Genomic DNA, 20144 nt, shown 5'->3' on the forward strand with positions numbered 1-20144 from the left:
TAATTGTTCTGGCTAATGTTTCTAGAACTATGTTGAATAAGAGTGGTGACTGTGGATATCCTTGTCTTGGTCCTCATTTTACAGTGAAAGCTTTTGGTTTTTTTCTGCTTAGTATGATGTTGGCTGTTGGTTTGTTATAGATGGCTTTTATCAGATTGAGATAAAGACCATCTATTCCAATTCTCTTTAGGGTTTTTATCATGAATGGGTGTTGGACTTCGTCAAATGCTTTTTTCTGTATCTATGATTACATGGTTTTTGTTCTTGGCTGTTTTCATATGGTGTATTACATTTATAGATTTATGTATGTCAAACCATCCTGCATCCCTGGGATGAATCCTGCTGGGTCATAATGTATGATCTTCTTGAAGATTTGCTGCATTCTGTTTGCCAGTATTTTGTTGAGGATTTTAGAGGATCCAAGTTCATTAAGGAAACTGACCTGTAGTTCTCTATTTTAGTTCAATCCTTCTCTGGTTTTCATATCAGGGTAATATTTACTTCCAGGAAGGAGTTTCAGAGTATTGCTTTCCTTTCAGTTTCATTAGATTTTCTCTAAAGTTCTTGTAGAATTCAGCAGTGAATCCATCAGGACCTGGGCTTTTCTTTGTTGGTAGCTTTTTAAAAACTTAACTTCATCAATTTTATTGACTGATATTGGGTTATTTAGAATTTTTGTCCTGAGTTAAAACGCAGGAAACTAGTAGACTACTAAGGTTTTTTTCCACCCATTCAAAAACATTTATTAAGTAATACACTCTCCTAATTACTATGTGTAGTATTGAGGGATATAATCATAGCTCATACCTTAAAGAGACACACACTCTAGTTGAGATTATAGATATGTAAATGGTTAGGTGTAAATAATCATCATACTAATACTATGGAAACATGAGGAAAAGAACACATTAAAGCCAGTGGAAAAAAATCCTGTCAGACTGAATGATGTTTAAACCCTAGAGAAATACTTAGGAAGTCACCAAATAGAGAAAGAATATGTTGCATCAGTGTTTGCATTTTTCAAAGTTTTCCGTACAGTATTTCTGGACCCCAGCCTCAGCAAACACTGCAGTGCAGAGGCTCTCAAACTGTTTGCCTGCGGGTTCCAGCATCTCCATACTCCTAAGCCAGAGGAAACTGGAAGAGTAAATAAGGACCAGAGTTTACAATAGACATTGAGAAATAGGAAGAAATTGTTCAAAAGGGAAGAGGAACTAGGAAGGGGAAAGAGAGAAAGGAAAGAAGGGAAAAGAAAAAATGATAAAAGAAGGAGAGAATGGAGACAAAGCTTTGTAAATAAGAAGGGGAAGAGGGGTGGAAGGGAGGGGAGGGACCTGGGAGAAAAAGAGGAGTCAAGACATACCATGTATGGGTACAAATTCCCTATGTATATTTAAATTGTACCGTTAAGTTTAAAAACAAAAGAAATAACTCACAGTTAATTTTATCAAGTAGGTGGGTTCAAAAACCTTACTAAATACTTCATGTCGTAACAAGTAATCAGAATGCTAATGGGATGCACATGCTTGCTTGGGACTACGCGACGTCTCTAACCTTGGAATCGAATTAGACATCGCTCTTTCTTGTTCCGCATTGACTTGCACATAGTATTTGTTTTCATCCAGCCAATGAAACAAGCTTTAAAAAGATATAATGGCATCAAAAGTGATGCAGTGCATCCGGTGTTGAAACTATGTTAAGTTCACGCTGTCTCCAGCAGATGTGCGTCTCTTTTTTTTTTTTTTTTTTGTCATTTTAAAATACCCTGGCATCCTGTGAGTTCTCTGCCGAGTGCTAGGATCATTCGGTGCACACTTTTGGAATTCCAAAAGTGTGGCTTTGATGAGTTGATACCGTTGACCAAGCTAAAGAAGGGAGTAGTTTAATGTAGGATCATAAGCAAAAGAAAATTAGGTTATACAACATAAGCAGTGATTATTTGATTTTTTCAGGAATTACAGGGTTGTTGAAAGTTGGATACAGGTATGATTGTTCCTACTTTTGAATCTGATATTGTCTTACTGTTGTATTTTAAAGGATCATTTGTACTACAATCATTTTTTTAACAGATGGATGAGTTGCATATATCTATGGTCCAGTGGATGGTAAATTTGCTGATTATAATGATTCCTGACTTTACTGACCATTACAGTCTCCCCAAGTTGGAGGAGGAAAGCACTGAGAAACATGACATAGGAATTGCACAGCTAGAACTAGATGCAATTGTACTGGCGAAGAAGTTGTCCCAAGATACCAGCTATTTGAGCAGGTGAAGCTATCTGGTTATTTTCTTGCTGGGGATTTGAAGATTAAATGTGACATAAGGCAAAGGGGACAGTGAAATAGCAGCCACAGACAGGTTGTTTTAAAACCTTAAAAGAAGCGGGGCATGGTGGTGCACGCCTGTAATCCCAACACTCGGAAGGCTGAGGCAGGAGGATCATTGCAAGTCCAAGACCAGCCTAGGCTACAAAGTGAACTCAAGGCCAGCCTGAACTGCATAGTAAGACCCTGTCTCAAAAAGTCAAAAAAAAAAAAAAAAAAAAAAAAGATAAAACCTTGAAAGAAACAGTATTTCAGTTTTTCAGCTAGCGTGAACACTGTGGGCAGTAGGAATATGAGATTTTAGCATTCTCCCAATAGCTTTAGAATTCTTTTGGAAACTGTGTATTACAGAAAGGATGGGAAATACATGTATGTTGGACAACAATTAGTTTTTTTTTAAAGACCAACTTACCTGTGTAAATAAGATACATCCTACATCTTTGCATGTACTGGGAGGTATTTAAGAAAGCTGTAGTTTTCCGTATAACTCCATGCAAAGTTGAATGCACATTTGTGTGTGTTCCACTAAGTACCAAGCAAAATATCTTTTTTTAAGAAAAAGAAAAAAAACCTGAAAAGTTAGAACATTCATATCAATACTGATGAGGTCTGGGCGCTGGGGATTTAGCTCAGCGGCAAAGCGCCTGCCTGGCAAGCACAAGTCCATGAGTTCGGTTCCCGGTACCGGAGAAAAACAAAAAAAAACAAAACAAAACAAAAAAAATACTGATGAGGTCTGAAAAATTGTTACATATTAAATAAGATACAAATTGTCACCACAGTTACTTTAAATTTGGGGCAGTGGCTTTTTACAATCTAGCCACATTTTCCTTTCATGTTTTCAATTGTTTTACCAATGGTCAAGGGTAAGAGGAATGGAGGAGGAAGAGAACGGGGTGAGAACTTCAGAAAGGACTAAATTTTCTCCCTGGGGAGTCAGTAGCTGAATTACTAAATTCCCACTGTATCTGAATTTTAAAATTTAGAGAAATCAACAACTAAAAAATCATTCTAGGTATCCTCGTCAACTTCCCATTACTATAGTCGAATATCTGAGATAGTTAACTTGTAAAAAGGACATCTCGGCTCACGGTGGTGGAAGTTTCTGTCCATGGTCGACTGGCCTGGTGCGTTGGGGCCTGCGGTAAAGCAGCACGTGACTACGGGAGTGCAAGGCGCCACAAAACCCTCACTGCATGAGCCAGGAGGCGAAAGGGGAAGCGGAAGAGACTGGGGCTCCACAATGGCCTTACAAGGGCTCATCATCCGCTACCTGCGGCCTTATTTCCTGAAGGTTCCACCACCTCCCAATAGCTCCATCTTGGGGTCTGAACCTTCAACACATGGGCTTGGGGACACTCATCCAAACCACGTCACTGAGGATGTGCTCAGTCTTGTTTTCTTCTCTCCACTTCCCTCCCCTCCCCTCCCCTCCCCTGCCTTCCCTCCTCTCCTCTCCTCTCCTCTCCTCTCTTCCTTTACTTTCTCCCTTCCCTTCCTCTCTCTTTTTCTTTCTTTCTTTCTTTCTTTCTTTCTTTCTTTCTTTCTTTCTTTCTTTTTCTTCCTTCCTTCATTCCTTCCTTCCTTCCTTCCTTCCTTCCTTCCTTCCTTCCTTCCTTCCTTCTTCCCTTCCTCCCTACCTCCCTTCCTTTCTTTCCTTCTCTTTTTCAGTTGCTGCAAAGGGATGGTAACAGCAATAGCTCTGAATAAAGCAGCTCATGCCAAAAAAAATCCTGCTAAGGAACTTCGGGAACTGGACAGGATGAAGGTAGTGACATTTCCTTTCCAGTAGTTTTGCTTTAGCATATTTTTTGTGGTTTAATTGATTTAAAACAAAATCCACTTGAAAAATACAATCTAGAAGTACTAAAATATGTGTACACTCGTGAAACACTCACTGCATTAGAAGGGGGAGCACACGTGCGTAACACACCTGCAATTGGCACCCCTTTATTATCTGTCCTAATTGCCTCATCTTGTTCCCATGTAACATCTGATTCAGTTCCTAAAACCCAAGATTATTTTTCATTTTCTAGAACTTATATAAATTAATTAATATACAGTGCATCTGTTTTAGTCTGTTTTGACTAGGGATTATTTTGAGATTCACACATATTGTTGCTTTTATCAGAAGTGTGTGCTTTTTAGTGCTGAGTAGTATTTTATTGTATGGATATACACAGTCTATTCTCTGTTAATGGTATTTCAAATGTTCCCAGTTTTTTTATCATTACAAGAAAGGCCTCAATGCATATTTATGTACATAGTTGGTAAACAAAAAAAATTTTTTTGAAACAGGGTCTTGCTATGTAGTTCAGGCTGGCCTGAACTCCCAGCAATCCTCCTGCCTCAGCCTCCCAAGTGCTGGGATTACAATTGTGCACCGCGACGCCCAGTGAAGAGATGTGACTTTGAAAGATAGGAAGTTCTTAATTTTGATGAGGTTCAATATTTAATGGATTTTTTTTATTCATGCATATTAGTTATACAAAATAGGGTAGTGGGCTTTGTTTCAGTGTATTTGTACCTGCGTCTAATATACTCGGACCATTTCAGTGCTCCCATTAGCTCCTTGTCCCCCATCATTTCCTTCTTCTCCTCTCACAGTCTCCCTTCTATTTTCATGTTCTCTCTTCCTCTCTCTTTCTTCTTCAAGTTCCACATAGGCGAGAACACATGTCATATTTGTCTGTCTGAGTCTGGCTTATTTCTGTTGTTGCCAGGGGCTTACGGTATTCCCATATCAGCTCTTATGAATTGTGCCACAAAATCTGACCTGCAGGCATCTCTTATGCATGCTGACTTCAGTTCTTTCAGCAACATACTGTGGAGTCATATAGCTGAATTAAAAAACAGCTCTATTTATAGTTTTTGGAGGAGCTTTCATACTGATTTGCATAGTGCCTGTCCTAATTTATCTTTTCACCAATAGTGTGGAAGTGTCCTTTTCCTGTGTATCCTTGCCAGTATTCATTGTTTTTTGTGTTATTAATGATAAACATTCTGACTTGGGAGAGGTAAGTTTCAATGTAATTTTGATATACATTTCTTTGATGGCTACAGAGGTTGAACTTTTTTTCATATATTTCTTTTAGATGTGTCTGTTCAGTTTATTTGCCCATTTATGGATTGGGTTACTTGTTCTCTGGTGTTAATTTTCTTTTTAGTTCTTTATATATTCTGGATCCTATGTCAGAAGAGTAGCTAGCAAAACATTTTTATAGGATGTCTCTTCATTATGTTCATTATTTTTGTTTTTTTTTTGAGACAGGGTCTCACTATGTGGTCCAGGCTGGCCTTGAACTCACTATGTAGCTCAGGCTGGCCTCAAACTCATCTCAACCCTCCTGCCTCAGCCTTCCGAGTGCTGGAATTACAGGCATATACCGCCACACCTGGCTATGTTCATTGTTTCCTTTGCTGTATACAAGCTTCTTAATTTGATGTGATTCTATTTATTGGTCCTTGTTATCTCTTGTGCTACTGGAGTTCTAGTAAGGAGTCTTTGCCTGGGTTTATGAAGTATTTTTCATAAGTTGTCTTCTAGAAGTTTCAGATTTTCAGGCCTTACACTTAGGTCTTTCATCCATTTTGAGTTGATCCAAAATAAGAGGCTAGGATCTAGTTTCAGTCTCCTACATATACATTTCTAGTTTTCCCTGTACTATTTACTAAAGAGGTTTTTCCTCCAGTGTATATTTCTTACCCCTTTGTCAAGAATTAGATGACTGTAATTGTGTGAGTTTGTTTCTTTGTCTTCTATTCCTTGGTCCATATATCTATTTTTATGTCTCAGCTGTTTTACAGTGTTTTTTGTTTTGTTTAACTATGGCTTTGTAATGTATTTTGAAATCAAGTGCTATGATATCTCCAGCACAGTTGTTTTTTCTCAGGATTGCTTTAATTGTTCTGGGTCTTTTGTGCTTCCAGACGAATATTAGGGTTTTTCCCCAGTTCTTTGAAGAGTATCACTGGAATTTTGATGGGGATATCTTTGACTCTGTAGATCAGTTTGGGTAGCATGACCACCTTAAGAATTTAAATCTGCCAGTTCAGGAATGTAGATTTTCCCATCTTTTAGTGTCTTCTTCAGTTTCTTCCCTCAGTGTTCTGTAATTCTCATTGTAGAGGTTTTCACCTCCTTGATTAGGCTCATTCCTAGATTTTTTTCATTTGAAACTTATGTGAATGGAATTATTTTCCAAATTTTTTTCTCCGTGGGTTCATATTGGTATATAGAAAAGCTATTGATTTTTGTATGTTGGCTTTGTGTACAACCACGTTGCCAAGTTTATTTCTCAGATCTAAAAGTCTTCTGATGAAGTTATTGGTTCTGCTCAGTAAAGGATCATTTCATTGGTGGACAGGGATAATCTGACTTCTTCCCTTCCTATCTGCATCCTTTTTATTTCTCTCGTCTGACTGTATTGAAGAGGTGGTGAGAGTGAATACACTTGTTTTCTTCCTGATTTTAGAGGAAATGCTTCCAGTTTTTACTTTTCAGTGTGGTGTTGGCTATGGTGTTACTTTATAGAGCTTTTATTATATTGAGGCAATATCCTACTATACATCCTTTCCCTAGGATATATATCGTGAATGGGTATTGAATTTTGTCAGTGGCTTTCTTGGGATCTGTTGAGATGCTCTTGGGATTTTTATTCTTGCTTCTATTTATGTGGTATTCACTCTCACATTGCCATTCAGTATAATGCTTGAAGTTTTAGCTAAACTTTAGCCAAAGTTTTAGGCAAGAAAAAAAAAAATAAAAGGAGTCCAAATAGGGAAAGAAATCAAATTACCCCTACTCACATTTGTTGATTTGTATATAGTGACCCATCCTTGCATCCCTGAAATGAAGCCAATTTAATCGTGGTATATGATCTTTTTTATTTGCAATAATTTTGTTGAGGAATTTTTAAATCTATGTTCATCAAGGATATTGGTCTGTAGCTTTCCTTTTTTCCTTTTTTTTTTTTTTTGTTTTTATCTGGGTTTGCTATCAAGGCAATAATGGCTTTGTAGAATGAATTTGAAATCATTCCTGCACTTTCTATTTCATGAAATAATTTGAAGAGCACTGATTTTAGTTCTTATTTAAAGGTCTGGTAAAATTTAGCATTAAATTCATCTGGTCCTAGGTTTTTCTTTCTTGGGAGACTTTTTATTACTGCTTTAATCTCATTGCTTGTTATTGATCTGCTTAGGTGTTCATATCCCCTAAGTTCAATATTTGTAGGCTGTATGCATGTAGAAACCTATTAATTTCTTCTAGATTTTCCAATTTATTGGAATACAAATTTCAAAATAGCTCCTAATGATACTATGAATTTCAGTGGTATTTGTATAATATCCTCCCTTTTCACTCTTTTTTTCTTGTTGGTTATAGATTAATGGTTTTCATTTTGGCAGATTTCACATGCACGTAGCATCTTTTGATCATTTTTACTTCTGCACCACCTCCTTGCTCCCCCTTCCCTCCTAGATTCACATTTTTGGGGGAGATTTCAATGCATATATTTTTCTGATATCCATCCCCCTATTACCGGCCTTTACAACCCCTTCCTCTCCCTCATTTTCTCCCTCTTATCTTTTTTTTTTCCCCTGGGAAGGAAAAAATCATTTATTAATATAAACAATCTCTAATTTTTGTGTAATTCCTATTTTTTTGTGGAGGAGACAGGGTCTCACTATGTAGTCTAGGCTGGCCTTGAACTTGCAGCAATCTTCCTGCCTCAGCCTTCTGAGTGCTGGGATTACAGGTGTGTGCTACCTTGCCCAGCCACTTCATTTGTAGTTAGTTGTTCTTACTCATCCTCTAGGTCTTGATTTAAATGTCATTTTCTCAGTTGGGTGTTCCCTGACACTTCAGTTAAGTGACTCACTATTTATTTTCTACTTACTTATTTTTGGGGATTGAACCCAGGGCCTCACATACCTGTGCATACATTCTACCACTGAGTTATACTCTCAACCACTCAACTCTTTATTATTCTTGTACTTTATACCTTTGTACTTTGTGTTATCCACAACACTTGCAAATACATGGTGTGTCTATCTTCTCTGCCAGACCATAAGATGTATAAGGGTAGAGAATGTATGTTTTGTTTGATTTATCCCCCGTACTCAAAAATATTTGTTAAATGAATCCCTTGGCAGGGCAGAACCAAATCATTCTGAAACAGTTTCAAGATCTTCATATTTCTGTAAGCAACATGTACAATATCTTTTTTTTTTTTTCTTCTCTTTTAACTGGAGTTGAATTGGGGCTCCACATTTATCACCATCCGTTTGGATTCTTAGTTTAACCTGAGTTTACTTTTGGATGCTAGATGGCTTATCTACATCAAATGGACTGCAAGGCTTCTAAGCGGAATAATTTATTATAGGCGTACTTGTCAGCTGAAGATAAAAATGGCCTATAAAGTTGGCCGGCATCTTCCACTTTTACAAAAGGCTGAGTCTGTTCTTGTTTTTTGTGTTCCAATACTAACAGATTCTCCATATCTGTTAGAGAAGTGCTTGACTTCTTGAGTACAGCTCTTTTTCCTTTTGTTCGGTGTAGCATCTAATATCATCAGTATGAAGAATTTTTACTCCCCCTGATAAGACATTTGATAATATACTATTTGAAGGAATGAGGTCGTGATCCTTGATAGCTCTTCCGACGAATAACTTTCCGATGCTTAAACACATTATGTTTGGAATCGTAAATGAACTTCCTCGTGACTGGGATGAGGTGACGTGGTTTCTGCAATATATGCAGATTCTGGACTTGGACAGGAGAAATTCGACTCAGTGTTTGTGCAAATTTTCCTCCTTTTTATTTGAAATAAACTAATTGATATCTTTGCTGAGAAACACTTCAACTCGTTACCCCACTGTTCTTGGCACTTTCTGAAGAAGCTCTGAAAGTCCTCTTTCATTATTTATTTGTACTGTCCTGGCTGCTTCCATGTTCTGAATTGCTTTTATCCATTATAATTTTTTTTTTTCCGGTATCGGCAGTCGAACTCAGGACCTTGCGCTTGGCAGGGAGGTGCTTGTGGCGCTGGGCTATTTCCTCAGGCCCCTGAATTGCTTCTAAATATTTAACTTTCACAGTCATTTTGACCTCGGGGAAAAGCCAGATCCATCGAATAATCAATCCCTCCTAGGTCCTTTGTGTCCTTTTGCAGTGTTTCAGATAAGGTGACCGACAGTAAGTCAAGGTAAAGTCCTTTTCCCCAGAATGGCTTATAGTTGGATGTTTCTGGTCTGCTATTACTTGTAAGAGATTTCCAAGATGGTCTGTTCTTTTCGTTTTTGACTTGGATTCCACCCTGGAACGGCCTTTTGCTGTGGATCCTCACGGCGCCGCGGGTCACGGCAGCCTCCGGCAATACATGCTGGGTCCGGGCAGGCCCCGGGTTTCCCGGGGAGGGCGGGCCGGCTCCGCGGGCCAAGTGTCGGGAGCGGCTCCGGCCCGGAGCGTGGAGGAGCAAGCGGCGCGAAGCACGGCCCCTGGGCAGCGGCAGGCGGAGATCTGAAAAGGCGGCGGCGGCGCACCCCCGTCTCCCCGCCCCGACTTCTGATTAGTGCCTCTTCTACTTTTTTGGGTCATCTTTTAAGATCCCACATATTAGAGAGAACATGCAATACTTGTCTTTCTGAGTCCGGCTCATTTTATTTGGGGTGTACCTCTCTATTAAAGGCCGTAGCGGTATGGGAGACACTGGTGAGGGGCCCTTCCAGGGAGGACCTTGGGCACCTCTGCCCTGAGGTCATGGCCCATGACCCGTTTCCTGGGGATCTACGCTTTCCACCGGTGTGACCTGGGTCCTCGGTTAAGCTCTTCCCACCTACTAGCCCTTTGCTGGTGATCTCGGGTAATCAAATGAGGGAATCATTATCAGAGGAAGGCGAGAAGCTGGTCTCACACCAGAAATAAGGCTGTAACGTGTTCCATGGTGGGGATTTTGCTTTTCTAAAGCAACATGTGCGCTCTGTCTTTAATCCTGCGGCTGAGAGTACTTTCAGAGGACACCAGACTAGTTTATGTAGGGAACTCAACAGCTCCCTGCTACTCCAGCTCCTACCGGTGTCTCAGTATTCTTTATTAAAGCTCCCTCATCCTCTCCCCTTTAAGAGAAATTAGTAGCATAGCTATCTTTATATATATATATACACTGCCTTTCCCTTCCTTCTTTTCTCCTTTCCCCATCTCAGTTTCTCTTTTCTTCTGGCCAGTTTCTTCCCATCTCACAATATCTGTTGTACATTTTGGATCTTATTTACCCTTTCAGCTTCCCACACTAGAGAGACAATGTGATGTTTACACATGTGAGTCTGATTTATTTCACTTATGAGTTTGTTCTCGAGTTGCATCCATTTACCTGTAAAAATCTCCAGATTATCCTTCTTTATGACTGAGTAGTACTCCATTGTACAAAAAAAACCACATTTTTTTATCCATTCCTCAGCTGATGGGCATTTGGGTTGTTTCCAGGATTTAGCTATTACAAATTGTGCTGCTGTAAACAGAGGTGCACATATATCGCTATGGTACAATGTTTTTAATTCTTCCAGGAAGATACCCAGCAGAAGCATAGCTGGGTCAAATGGGACCATTAATCCTAGTTTTTTGAGGAATCTCCACAATGATTTCCACAGTGCACCAGTCTACACTCCCACCAACAGTGGAGAAGGGTTCCTTTTTCCCCATAGCTTCTCCAGCATTTGTTATTGGTTGATTTCTTGATAATAGTCATCCTTTCTGGGGTGAGATGGAATCCCAATGTTGTTTTAACTTTCATCTCTCGAATGACCAGTGATATTGAACATTTTTTCATATATTTATTTGCTGTTTGTATTTCTTCATCTGAGAAGTGTGTGTTTTTGGACTGGGTCTTTAAATTTGAGAGGTCTGATGTTTTTGATTCTTTATATGTTCTTGATAGTAGTCCTTTGGCTGAGGAACAGCTGGAATATTTTCCCCACGTTGGGGTTGTCTCTTCATTCTATTGGTGGTTTCTCTTACTGTACAAAAGCTTTTTAATAAGATGAGATCCCAGTTGTTGATTCTTTGTGATATTTCCTCTGTGATCAGGGTTTTATTCATAAAGTCTTTTCTTCATTCTAAATTCATCACTGTCTTCTCCTCATCTCCTAGACTACCTCTATGGTACATGAATATTTATGACATCAGACTGAGAATCTTATGATGGTGAGGATTTTGAAGGAAAGCCTGCTTGGGTCTGTGGAAAACTTATTTATCTCTATAAAACTTATTTATCACTGTAAAACTCCCACCAAAAGGTTCCTAATGATTCTTTCCCTAACTCTTTTTTTGTGTGTGGGTACTGGGAATTGAACTCATGACCTTGTACTTTGCCAGGCAGGCACTTGTACCACTGAGCTATATCCCTAGCCCCAATGACGAACTAACTCTGAAGAGAAAAAATTTGTTAGGACAAGCCAGTTCATTGTTAGTAAATACAGTAATTCTTCTGCATCTTGTTTTATGTCACTTTACTACACTTTGTCACATTGCAATCCAGATCTCAAACCTCATCAATAAAGGATAATATGAGTTAGGTGTATTTCCATTATAAGTAACTTCTGAACAAATATTTAAACTAAAATAATATCTGAAAGGTTCCTGAAAGGCAGTGGTGGAATAGAGACTTGTAATTACACAATAAGAGCACCCTTTGCCAACACTGCATCCAGTGCTAATATCCAGAATTGATGACTAGTACCGAAGTTATTGTAGTAGGAGTATCTATACCATGGATATCAGTGCATGCTAGGAAGCAGGGTTTCTCTCTCTCTCTCTCTTAGAGATGGTTGTTAAACAGTCACCAGCTCACTACTGCATAGAGGTCACCTACAGTAAGCGAACAACTTCATTTTTAAAAACAGATGAGGCCTGTTAAGTTTATTCAAGAACTCACAACTAATTAAGTGAGGTTAGAACTAAAACCTAAAGCTTCCATCTGCCTTATCTAGTCCTCCTGATATGCAAGAGACATCATCCTAACCCTTTGACTCCAGAATGACTCAGTCGTATTAACAAAGGCATGGCAAACTTACCTTGTTACTATAGGCTTCAGTTTCTTTATCAATGACCCGAGAGTTTAGGTTTGGTTTCTTAAGATTTTTGGCTCTGAGATAATATGATTTAGATTTCTGTACCTATGATAATAAGTCAGTTCAGAACAGATCTTTGAGCTGAACTAATAGAAAGTTAACTGAAGGCGGATAGATTTAGGGGGATAGTATTTAGTAGTTCATCAATAAGAGGGAGTTAGTAAATGCGTTGGTGTAATGTGACTTTTTCCTGCATAGAAATTATCTTTTCTCTCTTCTCAGAAAGAATGTTATGAATGGATCAAGACATGCTCTCACCTCCTTTCTGAGCTCAAAGACAAAAAAATGAAATTATTGACCAATGAAGAAAAAGAGAAACTACTTGAAGAAGAGGTATTTACCGTGTGTTAGCATTATTCCATTTACAAGAAAATAGGGTCTGTAATTATTCAAATTCTTCCTGTACTTCCTGTACACTTCCTGCAAGTTTGAGGCCAGCCTTGGCTACAAAGTGAGTTTGAGGCCCATCTGAGCTACATAGTGAGACCTTGTCTCAAAAAGACAAAAATAAATAAATAGATAGATAGATAAATAAATAAATAATTTTGGTTCTGAGCAAAAGCACTTGCAACTTTTTTCTTCTTGAGAAGGGAATCATCCTCCCAAGCATTTTTTTCTGCTCACTTCATAAGCAGATGATTTTTGTACCCTAGTTCATAAGGGAAAGAAGAACTTTCAGGTGGGAGTTCCATGCTACTTCCCCAGGCTGAACCTGCTCCTGTACTTACCCTTCCTTTGCTCCATTCTCAGTCTTCCCATCTAGGATTCTGTCCAATGTCCTCTCCCTTCTGTATCTTTAATGTCTTCCATATCACTCTGAAAACAATCTATAAACATGGCCATTTCTCCCATTTGGGAAAGTACGTCCCTTGGTCTTGTCTCCTGCTGCCACCTTCTCTCTTTCCTTCCCATCACACAGTCACTTCTGTTAAAACTCCACAACTACATTAAAGTCCCCAGTGATCCCGTATTGTCAACTCCAAGTATCTCCAATCTCGTATTTAATTTGGCTTCTCTGAAGCATTTGGCTCTTACGGATTATTCACCTCTTTTGCCATCTCTCCTCACAAGACCAAAGTTCCCTTCTCTATTTTTATTCAGTCCCTTTCTTTTAGCCTTCCACCTCTGCCTCTTAGACACTGATATTCTGTCCTTAGCTTCCTTTCACTTCTTATTATACACCCCACCTCCTATTGTGTAAACCTTTCGGCTTTAACTACCACCTATTTACCGAGAATCCCAAGTCAGTGAATACCAAGTATTTAATAGCATTTAAAAGCTTTTATTTTTATTTTAGTCTTTTTGAGGGCATTCACCTCCAGTAAATTCTGAAGAAGTTTTCATTAGTGTCAAAACTAAACTCTTAACTGATAGCATGGATAGCAATGCTCCTGGATCTGAAAAGGAAGGGGAAGCTTCTATCAAGACGTGTGGAACTTCAAACACTACCTTTTAAAAATATGCATCTGTAACAAATGCTCATTTTTCTGGGCTACCCAGATCTTGGTTAGAATTATTTTTTAACTAACTGCTGAAACAGATCTTCAATTACAGTGTAACTTGAGAAACTTGCTGAAGTACCACAGATATGATCTTGGCGACACATCCGATCTAGGAAAAAATTTACAAATTATACAGAATCATAGAGACTTTAGAACAAAAGTGGTTTTTAAGGTGATTGAATTCATTGAATTACATGATTCTGATACATCAATCTTACTGTAACTTCCACACATTAACCATGTCTAATTTTGAATATCTGAAGTGACAAAGAACTATTTTGAGAGATAGTCCATCCAGTTTTTTGCGAGCACTGAGTATTAGAAATTGTTCTCTTTTCTTGAACTATAGGTAATGTGCGTCCTTGTGTCTTTTTCTGTGCACTGGCCCTAATTCAGTGTTTTGGGTTAATGTAAACAAGGCTGATTTGTCTTTCACATCACAGTATTGCCAGCATTTGAAAACAACCATATTCAACCTGTCTATTTCTGGATTTTCTGTTCTTTTCCATCTATATCCCAAGCCCCAACCCCAACCCCCTTTTCTGAGATACGGTTTTGCTAAGTTGCCCAGGCTGGGTTCAAACTTATGATCCTATTGCTTTAGCCTCCCAGGCTGCTGGGATTACACACTTGCAGCATAGCCAGCTTCTTTTTGCTTCCTTATTCTTCTACATAGCTTTATAACCTAGCTGTAGAAAAATATGATTTTTTAAAATGAGGGTAATATTAACTTTATCTACTAGCTTAGGACATACATGTTTATGACCTTGAATTGTCCTTCCTAAGAGCACAGCATAAAGGATGTCTACTTTGTGCCTTTAAATAATGTTTTATACTGTGGTTTGTCATCTTGCATATTTCTTGCTAGGCTTATGCCTGAATACTTCAACTTTTGCTACTTTTAATGATATATTCTTTTTCATTATATTATCTAATTAGTGACTGTTTATATGTATCCTATTGATTTCTGTATTTTAATTTATATGCTGCAACTTTACCAAAATATCTTACTGTTTTTAGCTTTTATTTCAATTGATATTTTTGGGTTGTCTAGATCACTTACATGTAGAGATAGTTTTATGTTTTCTTTTAAATTCTGCTACCAGTAATTTTTTTCTAATCTAATTGTATCAAGTAATTCTTCCACTTTGGTGTTAAGTAGTAATAGAGATAGCAAGCAACCTTGTGGAATTTCTGACTTTAGTGATTTACCTATAAGAAATATGCTGGCGTTAGAGTGATTTATCGTTTTTAAAATATTTTTTCCTAGAAACCTCAGCCCTTCTATGTAGGGCTACTTTTCTTCTGCCTAAATATTTTGTTTGTTTATTTTTTGAGACAGGGTCTTGCTATGTAGTTTAGATTGGTCTTGAATTCACTATGTAACCCAGGATGTTGTAAAATTTGCAGCAATCTTCCTGCCTCATCCTCCTGAGTGCTGGGGTTGCAGGTGTCTTCCACCACTCCTGGCTTGCCTAAGCTTTTAGAGCTTTGTTTCGTGAGGATCTGTTGGCAGAAAACTCAGTTTCTGTTTTTAAGAAGTCCTTACTTCAACCTCATTCTCTCAGCACATTGACAATATTATTTTCATGAATTTCTTGATATTATTTTTATAAAACTGACAATTGAGAATCCAGTGGTCAGTTCTTTTGAAGTTAATCCCTGTCTTCTCTCTGGAAACTTTTAAGATTTTCTTTTTGTCTTTGGCATTTTTCATTATCACTCTGCTGTATATGGATATGGACATGGACATGGATATGGATATGAATATGGATGTAGGTTCTCTTTTCTTTTAATTTGCCTTAAGATTCTCTTGGCTTCCTGAATCTTTTGCTTGCTATCTTCCAGCACATCTGGAAAATTCTTGTCACCAGCTGTCTTAGTCTGTTTTGTGCTGCTATAACAAAATAACCCAAGCTGAGTAGTTTAAAAAGAACATCAGACAGGGGCTGGGGATTTAGCTCAGCAACACATCACCTGCCTGGCAAGTGCAAGGTCATGAGTTCGATTCCTGGTACCAGAAAAAAAACAAAACAAAACAAAAGAAATAGAAAGAACATCAGACATCCAAGATCAAGGGTCTAGCATCTTGTTGCATCATGTGATGGTGTGATAGAATACTGCAGAGTGATAAAAGACTGCATATGCACATCCACACATGCGTGCAATGAGAGAAGGGGCTGAACTTATCCTTCTATAAGGAATTCGCTCCTAGAAGAGCTAAGCCACTCCCACAATAACAACATAAATCCATTCACAAGACCTCGTGACCTGAGGTTCCATTTCTCAGCATTGTTGCACTGAGGATTAAATTTCCAACTTGTGAACTTCAGAGGACACAGTAAGACCATAGCATCACCTATCCATCTGTCGCCTCTGCTTCATCCATTGCCTCTACTGTTATCCTCTCTCTCTTTCCTCTTTGGAACTCAGGATGAATGTGTATTAGAATCTATCCCCCATGTCATTTAACTTTCTTTCATATTTTCCATCTGTCTGCATTGATCCTAGATCACTGCTTCTGGCTTGTCTTCAGTTCACTAATTTACTGCTCAGTTGAATTTAATCTACTATCAAACCATGCTGTGGAGCTATTAAACTTAGTTGCTTAGTCTTTTCAGATCTAATTATTTTTGTAATCTTCTCTCTTCTCAAATTTACATGTAGTGCTCAATGACACTTCAACTCCTCTGACCTTGTTCAACTAATCTGAACTTGTCTCACTCCCCGCACCTGCGTAGCCAACTTTGCGCATTACCTCTGTGAATGGCATCATCACCTAGCCAGTGTGTAAGCAATAAGCCACACATCATTTAAGATGTACCTTTCCCCTGACCATCACATGCCCATCCAATCAGTCTCTAATCATTAGCTCTTAAATGTCTCTTCAATCTTCTCCTGCTTCATCACCAAAACCCCTGTGATCATTTTCCCCATGTGGCCTTTTGCCCCCTACCTTTTCCTCTCTTCCTTCCTTGCTTTCATCCTCCCCTCTTTTCTTTCTCTAACTCTGCTTTCCTGTTGTTGGAGTGATTGTTTTAAAATATAAAGCAGAGCTATCAATTCTCTTCTACCTCCTTACCATGAGGATAAAACTCCAGTCTCCCTGGCATGACAATCTAGCGCTTCCTTTATGTGAGTATCCCTGTCCATTTGCCTCAAAGTTTCTGGCTTATTGAACCACCTGCTTGTGTTTTCAGGACCAGTCATGCACACCCAGCATCCTCTGCCTAGGTCTTTGTGCCTTCTTCTTTCCTTGCCTCATACTCCAAGAAAAATCTCAGATATTATATGCTCCAGCAGACCTCCTTAACCCTTTCTTTTACCCTCATTCTCTGCCTGGTCTAGATTGGGTGCTTCTACTAAATAACTATATTCATCCAGAACTTTTGTTTTGAGACAAGGTCTCACTATGTAGTGCAGGCTGGCCTTGAACTCACTATGTAACCCCCGCTGGCTTTGAATGCACAGCGATACTCCTGCCTCAGCCTTCTGAGTGTTAGGATTACAGGTGTATACCACCGCATCCAGCTAGAACATTTTCTTGTCCTCAAAATTTTAAGTTTCTTATGATCAGAGACCATTTTTATTAACCTTTGTGTGTTTACCACTAGGACAGTACTCAGTTGCAGGATTACTGCTCTTTTAATATGTTTGAACAAATAATTGCTAATATTTATATACACTAAAGCATAATTATAACATTGTTTCATTGCATAGGACATTATAAAAGAATTAATTGAGCCTGGAATAGACAAGCCTGTGCAAGAGGATGAAGGGGGAAATAAGGAAGATAAGAAACTTCAGCAGGAAGAGGAAGAAGAGAAAGTGGAAGAGGTAAAATTATGTGCTTGGCATCATGGTGCACACTTGTAGTTCCAGCTACTTGGGAGGTTGAGGTGGGATGGTCCCTTAAGCCCAGGAGCTGGAAACCAGCATGGGAAACATAGCAAGACCTTGTATTATGTAGTATAGTTTTTTCTTTCTCTTTGTCTTGTAAGACTAGACATAAGTACCACGGAAAGTAGGTTATCTAGAGGAACTCTTTCACTTCCTTCTTTTGCACATAAAGCTTAATTCACACCTGCAGCCACACTTATTATTGTAATTTTTCCCCCAGAGGAAGGGATGTCTCTTTTCCTTTCTAAATCCCACAATTTCCCAGTAGCTTCATTTACACCTATTCTGTTAACTATACAGTCTTCCACATTGTGCTTTTTGTTGTTGTTGTTAGTTTATTTCTTTTTGTTTTGCGATGGGTCTCACTATACAGTTTAGGCTGCTGTGAATTTACTATGTAGCCCTGGCTAGCCTTGAACTCATGGCAATCCTCCTGCCTCAGCCTCCTGAGTGCTGGGATTCAGGCATATGCCACCCCACCTGGCTTCTGTCCCTATTTAAAAAAATTGTAAACTCCATGTCTCCCACTGCTCGGCTGGCTTTCTCCCTTCCTTTCAGGGCCAGCCTCACACCTCTCCTCACCTTACCTGCTCTACCCTTGCTGATGGCTGCATTGGTAGTAAGAGAAACCCTTTCTGGGCATTGTAGTGATAAAAACTACAATGGTAACTACCAATAATTGAGTGCCTATCATGAGCTATAATGCTCTACACATGTTCTCTCCTATCTATACAAAACAACTTCAAGGTGTACAATAGTACCCTCACTTCATAGATAGGAAAACCGAAGCTCAGAAAGTTTTGACTGACTTCCAGAATCACACAGCTTTAAGTAGAAGAGCCAGTGTCCATAGCCACATAAGCCTGGCAGAAGAGCTCTTGCTGGTTCCTAAACTGACTTGCTGCTGTCTTTGGCTTCCATAACTCAAGACTTCTTCACGCTCTCTGCAGTGTCTCGCCTCACTCTCCTGGTGTTCGTTCTGTGCGTGTGGTTTAAATATTGCCACACCCCCAGACTCTGCTCCAGGCCTTCTACTCATTGCAAAGGCAGGACAGCAATTATGAGCAGCAGTTCTGTTTTATTCTGATAAAGCGCCTGGCATAAAGGAGGCCAAGTATTTTAACATTTATTTACAGAATAAATTGAAATGTTATTGTTGTTGTTGTTATTGTCATTACTGCAATTAATGCGTGAACTTAGTTCAAGCCCTTTGCTCTCTATTTTATAATACCTAGCCAGTCTTTAAGTGTTATTTTCTCTGTAACAGTTGAGTTTCTAGGTGAATGTACCCGCCCCTTAAAACACACCTTCATGCTAACAGTAATCATGTTGTACCATGACTCTTCATTTTATTACCTGTTTTTCTTGCTATGCTTGAGTTCCTGAGTTCTGGAAGAAACGCTTTGTTTTTTCCATGGCTATGTTCCTTGTCCCCAGTCCCATATTTCCACAATTTGTCAGTGTTTTTTGTGGGTAAGTCTTCAAAAATGTCTGCTGAATGATTACGGCAAATGATAATTAAAATTTCAGGCATATGTATATATATATATATATATATATATATGGCTAGGATAACTGTACTGCTGATGTCTGGTGCTTTATTGAAAGGAACAGTTAATGCTTAAATTTTTTACATTTTGATCGGTGTGCATGCTTCTGTCTGGTAATCGGAGCATCTGATTGAAGACAACAATATGCAATAGAACAACCATTGGTGAATTCCTACCATGTTGTCTACTGAAACTCTGTATTGTCTCTAATGTTTTTTTAATTATCTTTTTTATTCTCTTTAATAGTTTGATCAATCTTCCATTCTTACATCTGGTGATCTGAGCAACTTTGTAGAAGACAACAATGTGTAATATAACAACCACTGTTAATTCCTATCATTTTGTTTTGAAACCCTGTATTATTCTTAATGTTCTTGCTTTGTTTTGTTTGTGTCTGTGATGTTGGTAGCTTGCTATTGTTCTTTTTTTTTCCTATTCTCTTTTTAAAAATTCCAGGCACTTCTCCAGGTAACTGGATATGTCAGTGTATTATACAACAGCTGGCTAACAGGTCCTTGGTGTTTTTTGTTTTTTGTTTTTTGTGTTTTGCTGCAGGAACCTTCAACATCTGTAGAGCAGGGAAAACTCATTCGATTCATAGGAGAGGATGAAAATGTTCATACCAAACCTCTATTTGAAGCAGATGCATTGTCTTCCTGGGTATGTATCTGGCACTGAACTGGGAAATTTAAAGCTATTGACGTTATATGAAAATGATATGAATCTATATGACTTTTGG

The 20144-nt window shown here is 38.6% G+C and overlaps 1 protein-coding gene across 8 annotated transcripts in view; it reads left to right on the forward strand.

Moving 5' to 3' along the window:
- The window catches only part of Axdnd1 (axonemal dynein light chain domain containing 1), a 141881-nt gene that overhangs the window by 112151 nt on the left and 9586 nt on the right, over positions 1-20144 (forward strand). For 7 of the 8 annotated variants that reach the window (XM_013521187.1, XM_005374958.2, XM_005374956.2 and 4 more), the window contains 5 exons: positions 2070-2269; positions 3997-4093; positions 12676-12786; positions 17676-17792; positions 19961-20065. In XM_013521187.1, the coding sequence (XP_013376641.1) occupies positions 2070-2269; positions 3997-4093; positions 12676-12786; positions 17676-17792; positions 19961-20065 (630 nt within the window). The remainder of the gene's footprint in view (positions 1-2069; positions 2270-3996; positions 4094-12675; positions 12787-17675; positions 17793-19960; positions 20066-20144) is intronic. The other variant, XM_013521195.1, reaches the window with a different exon arrangement.

The sequence above is a fragment of the Chinchilla lanigera genome, unplaced genomic scaffold (genome assembly GCF_000276665.1).
Source record: "Chinchilla lanigera isolate Chin_1 unplaced genomic scaffold, ChiLan1.0 scaffold00005, whole genome shotgun sequence".
Taxonomy (NCBI): Eukaryota; Metazoa; Chordata; class Mammalia; order Rodentia; family Chinchillidae; genus Chinchilla; species Chinchilla lanigera.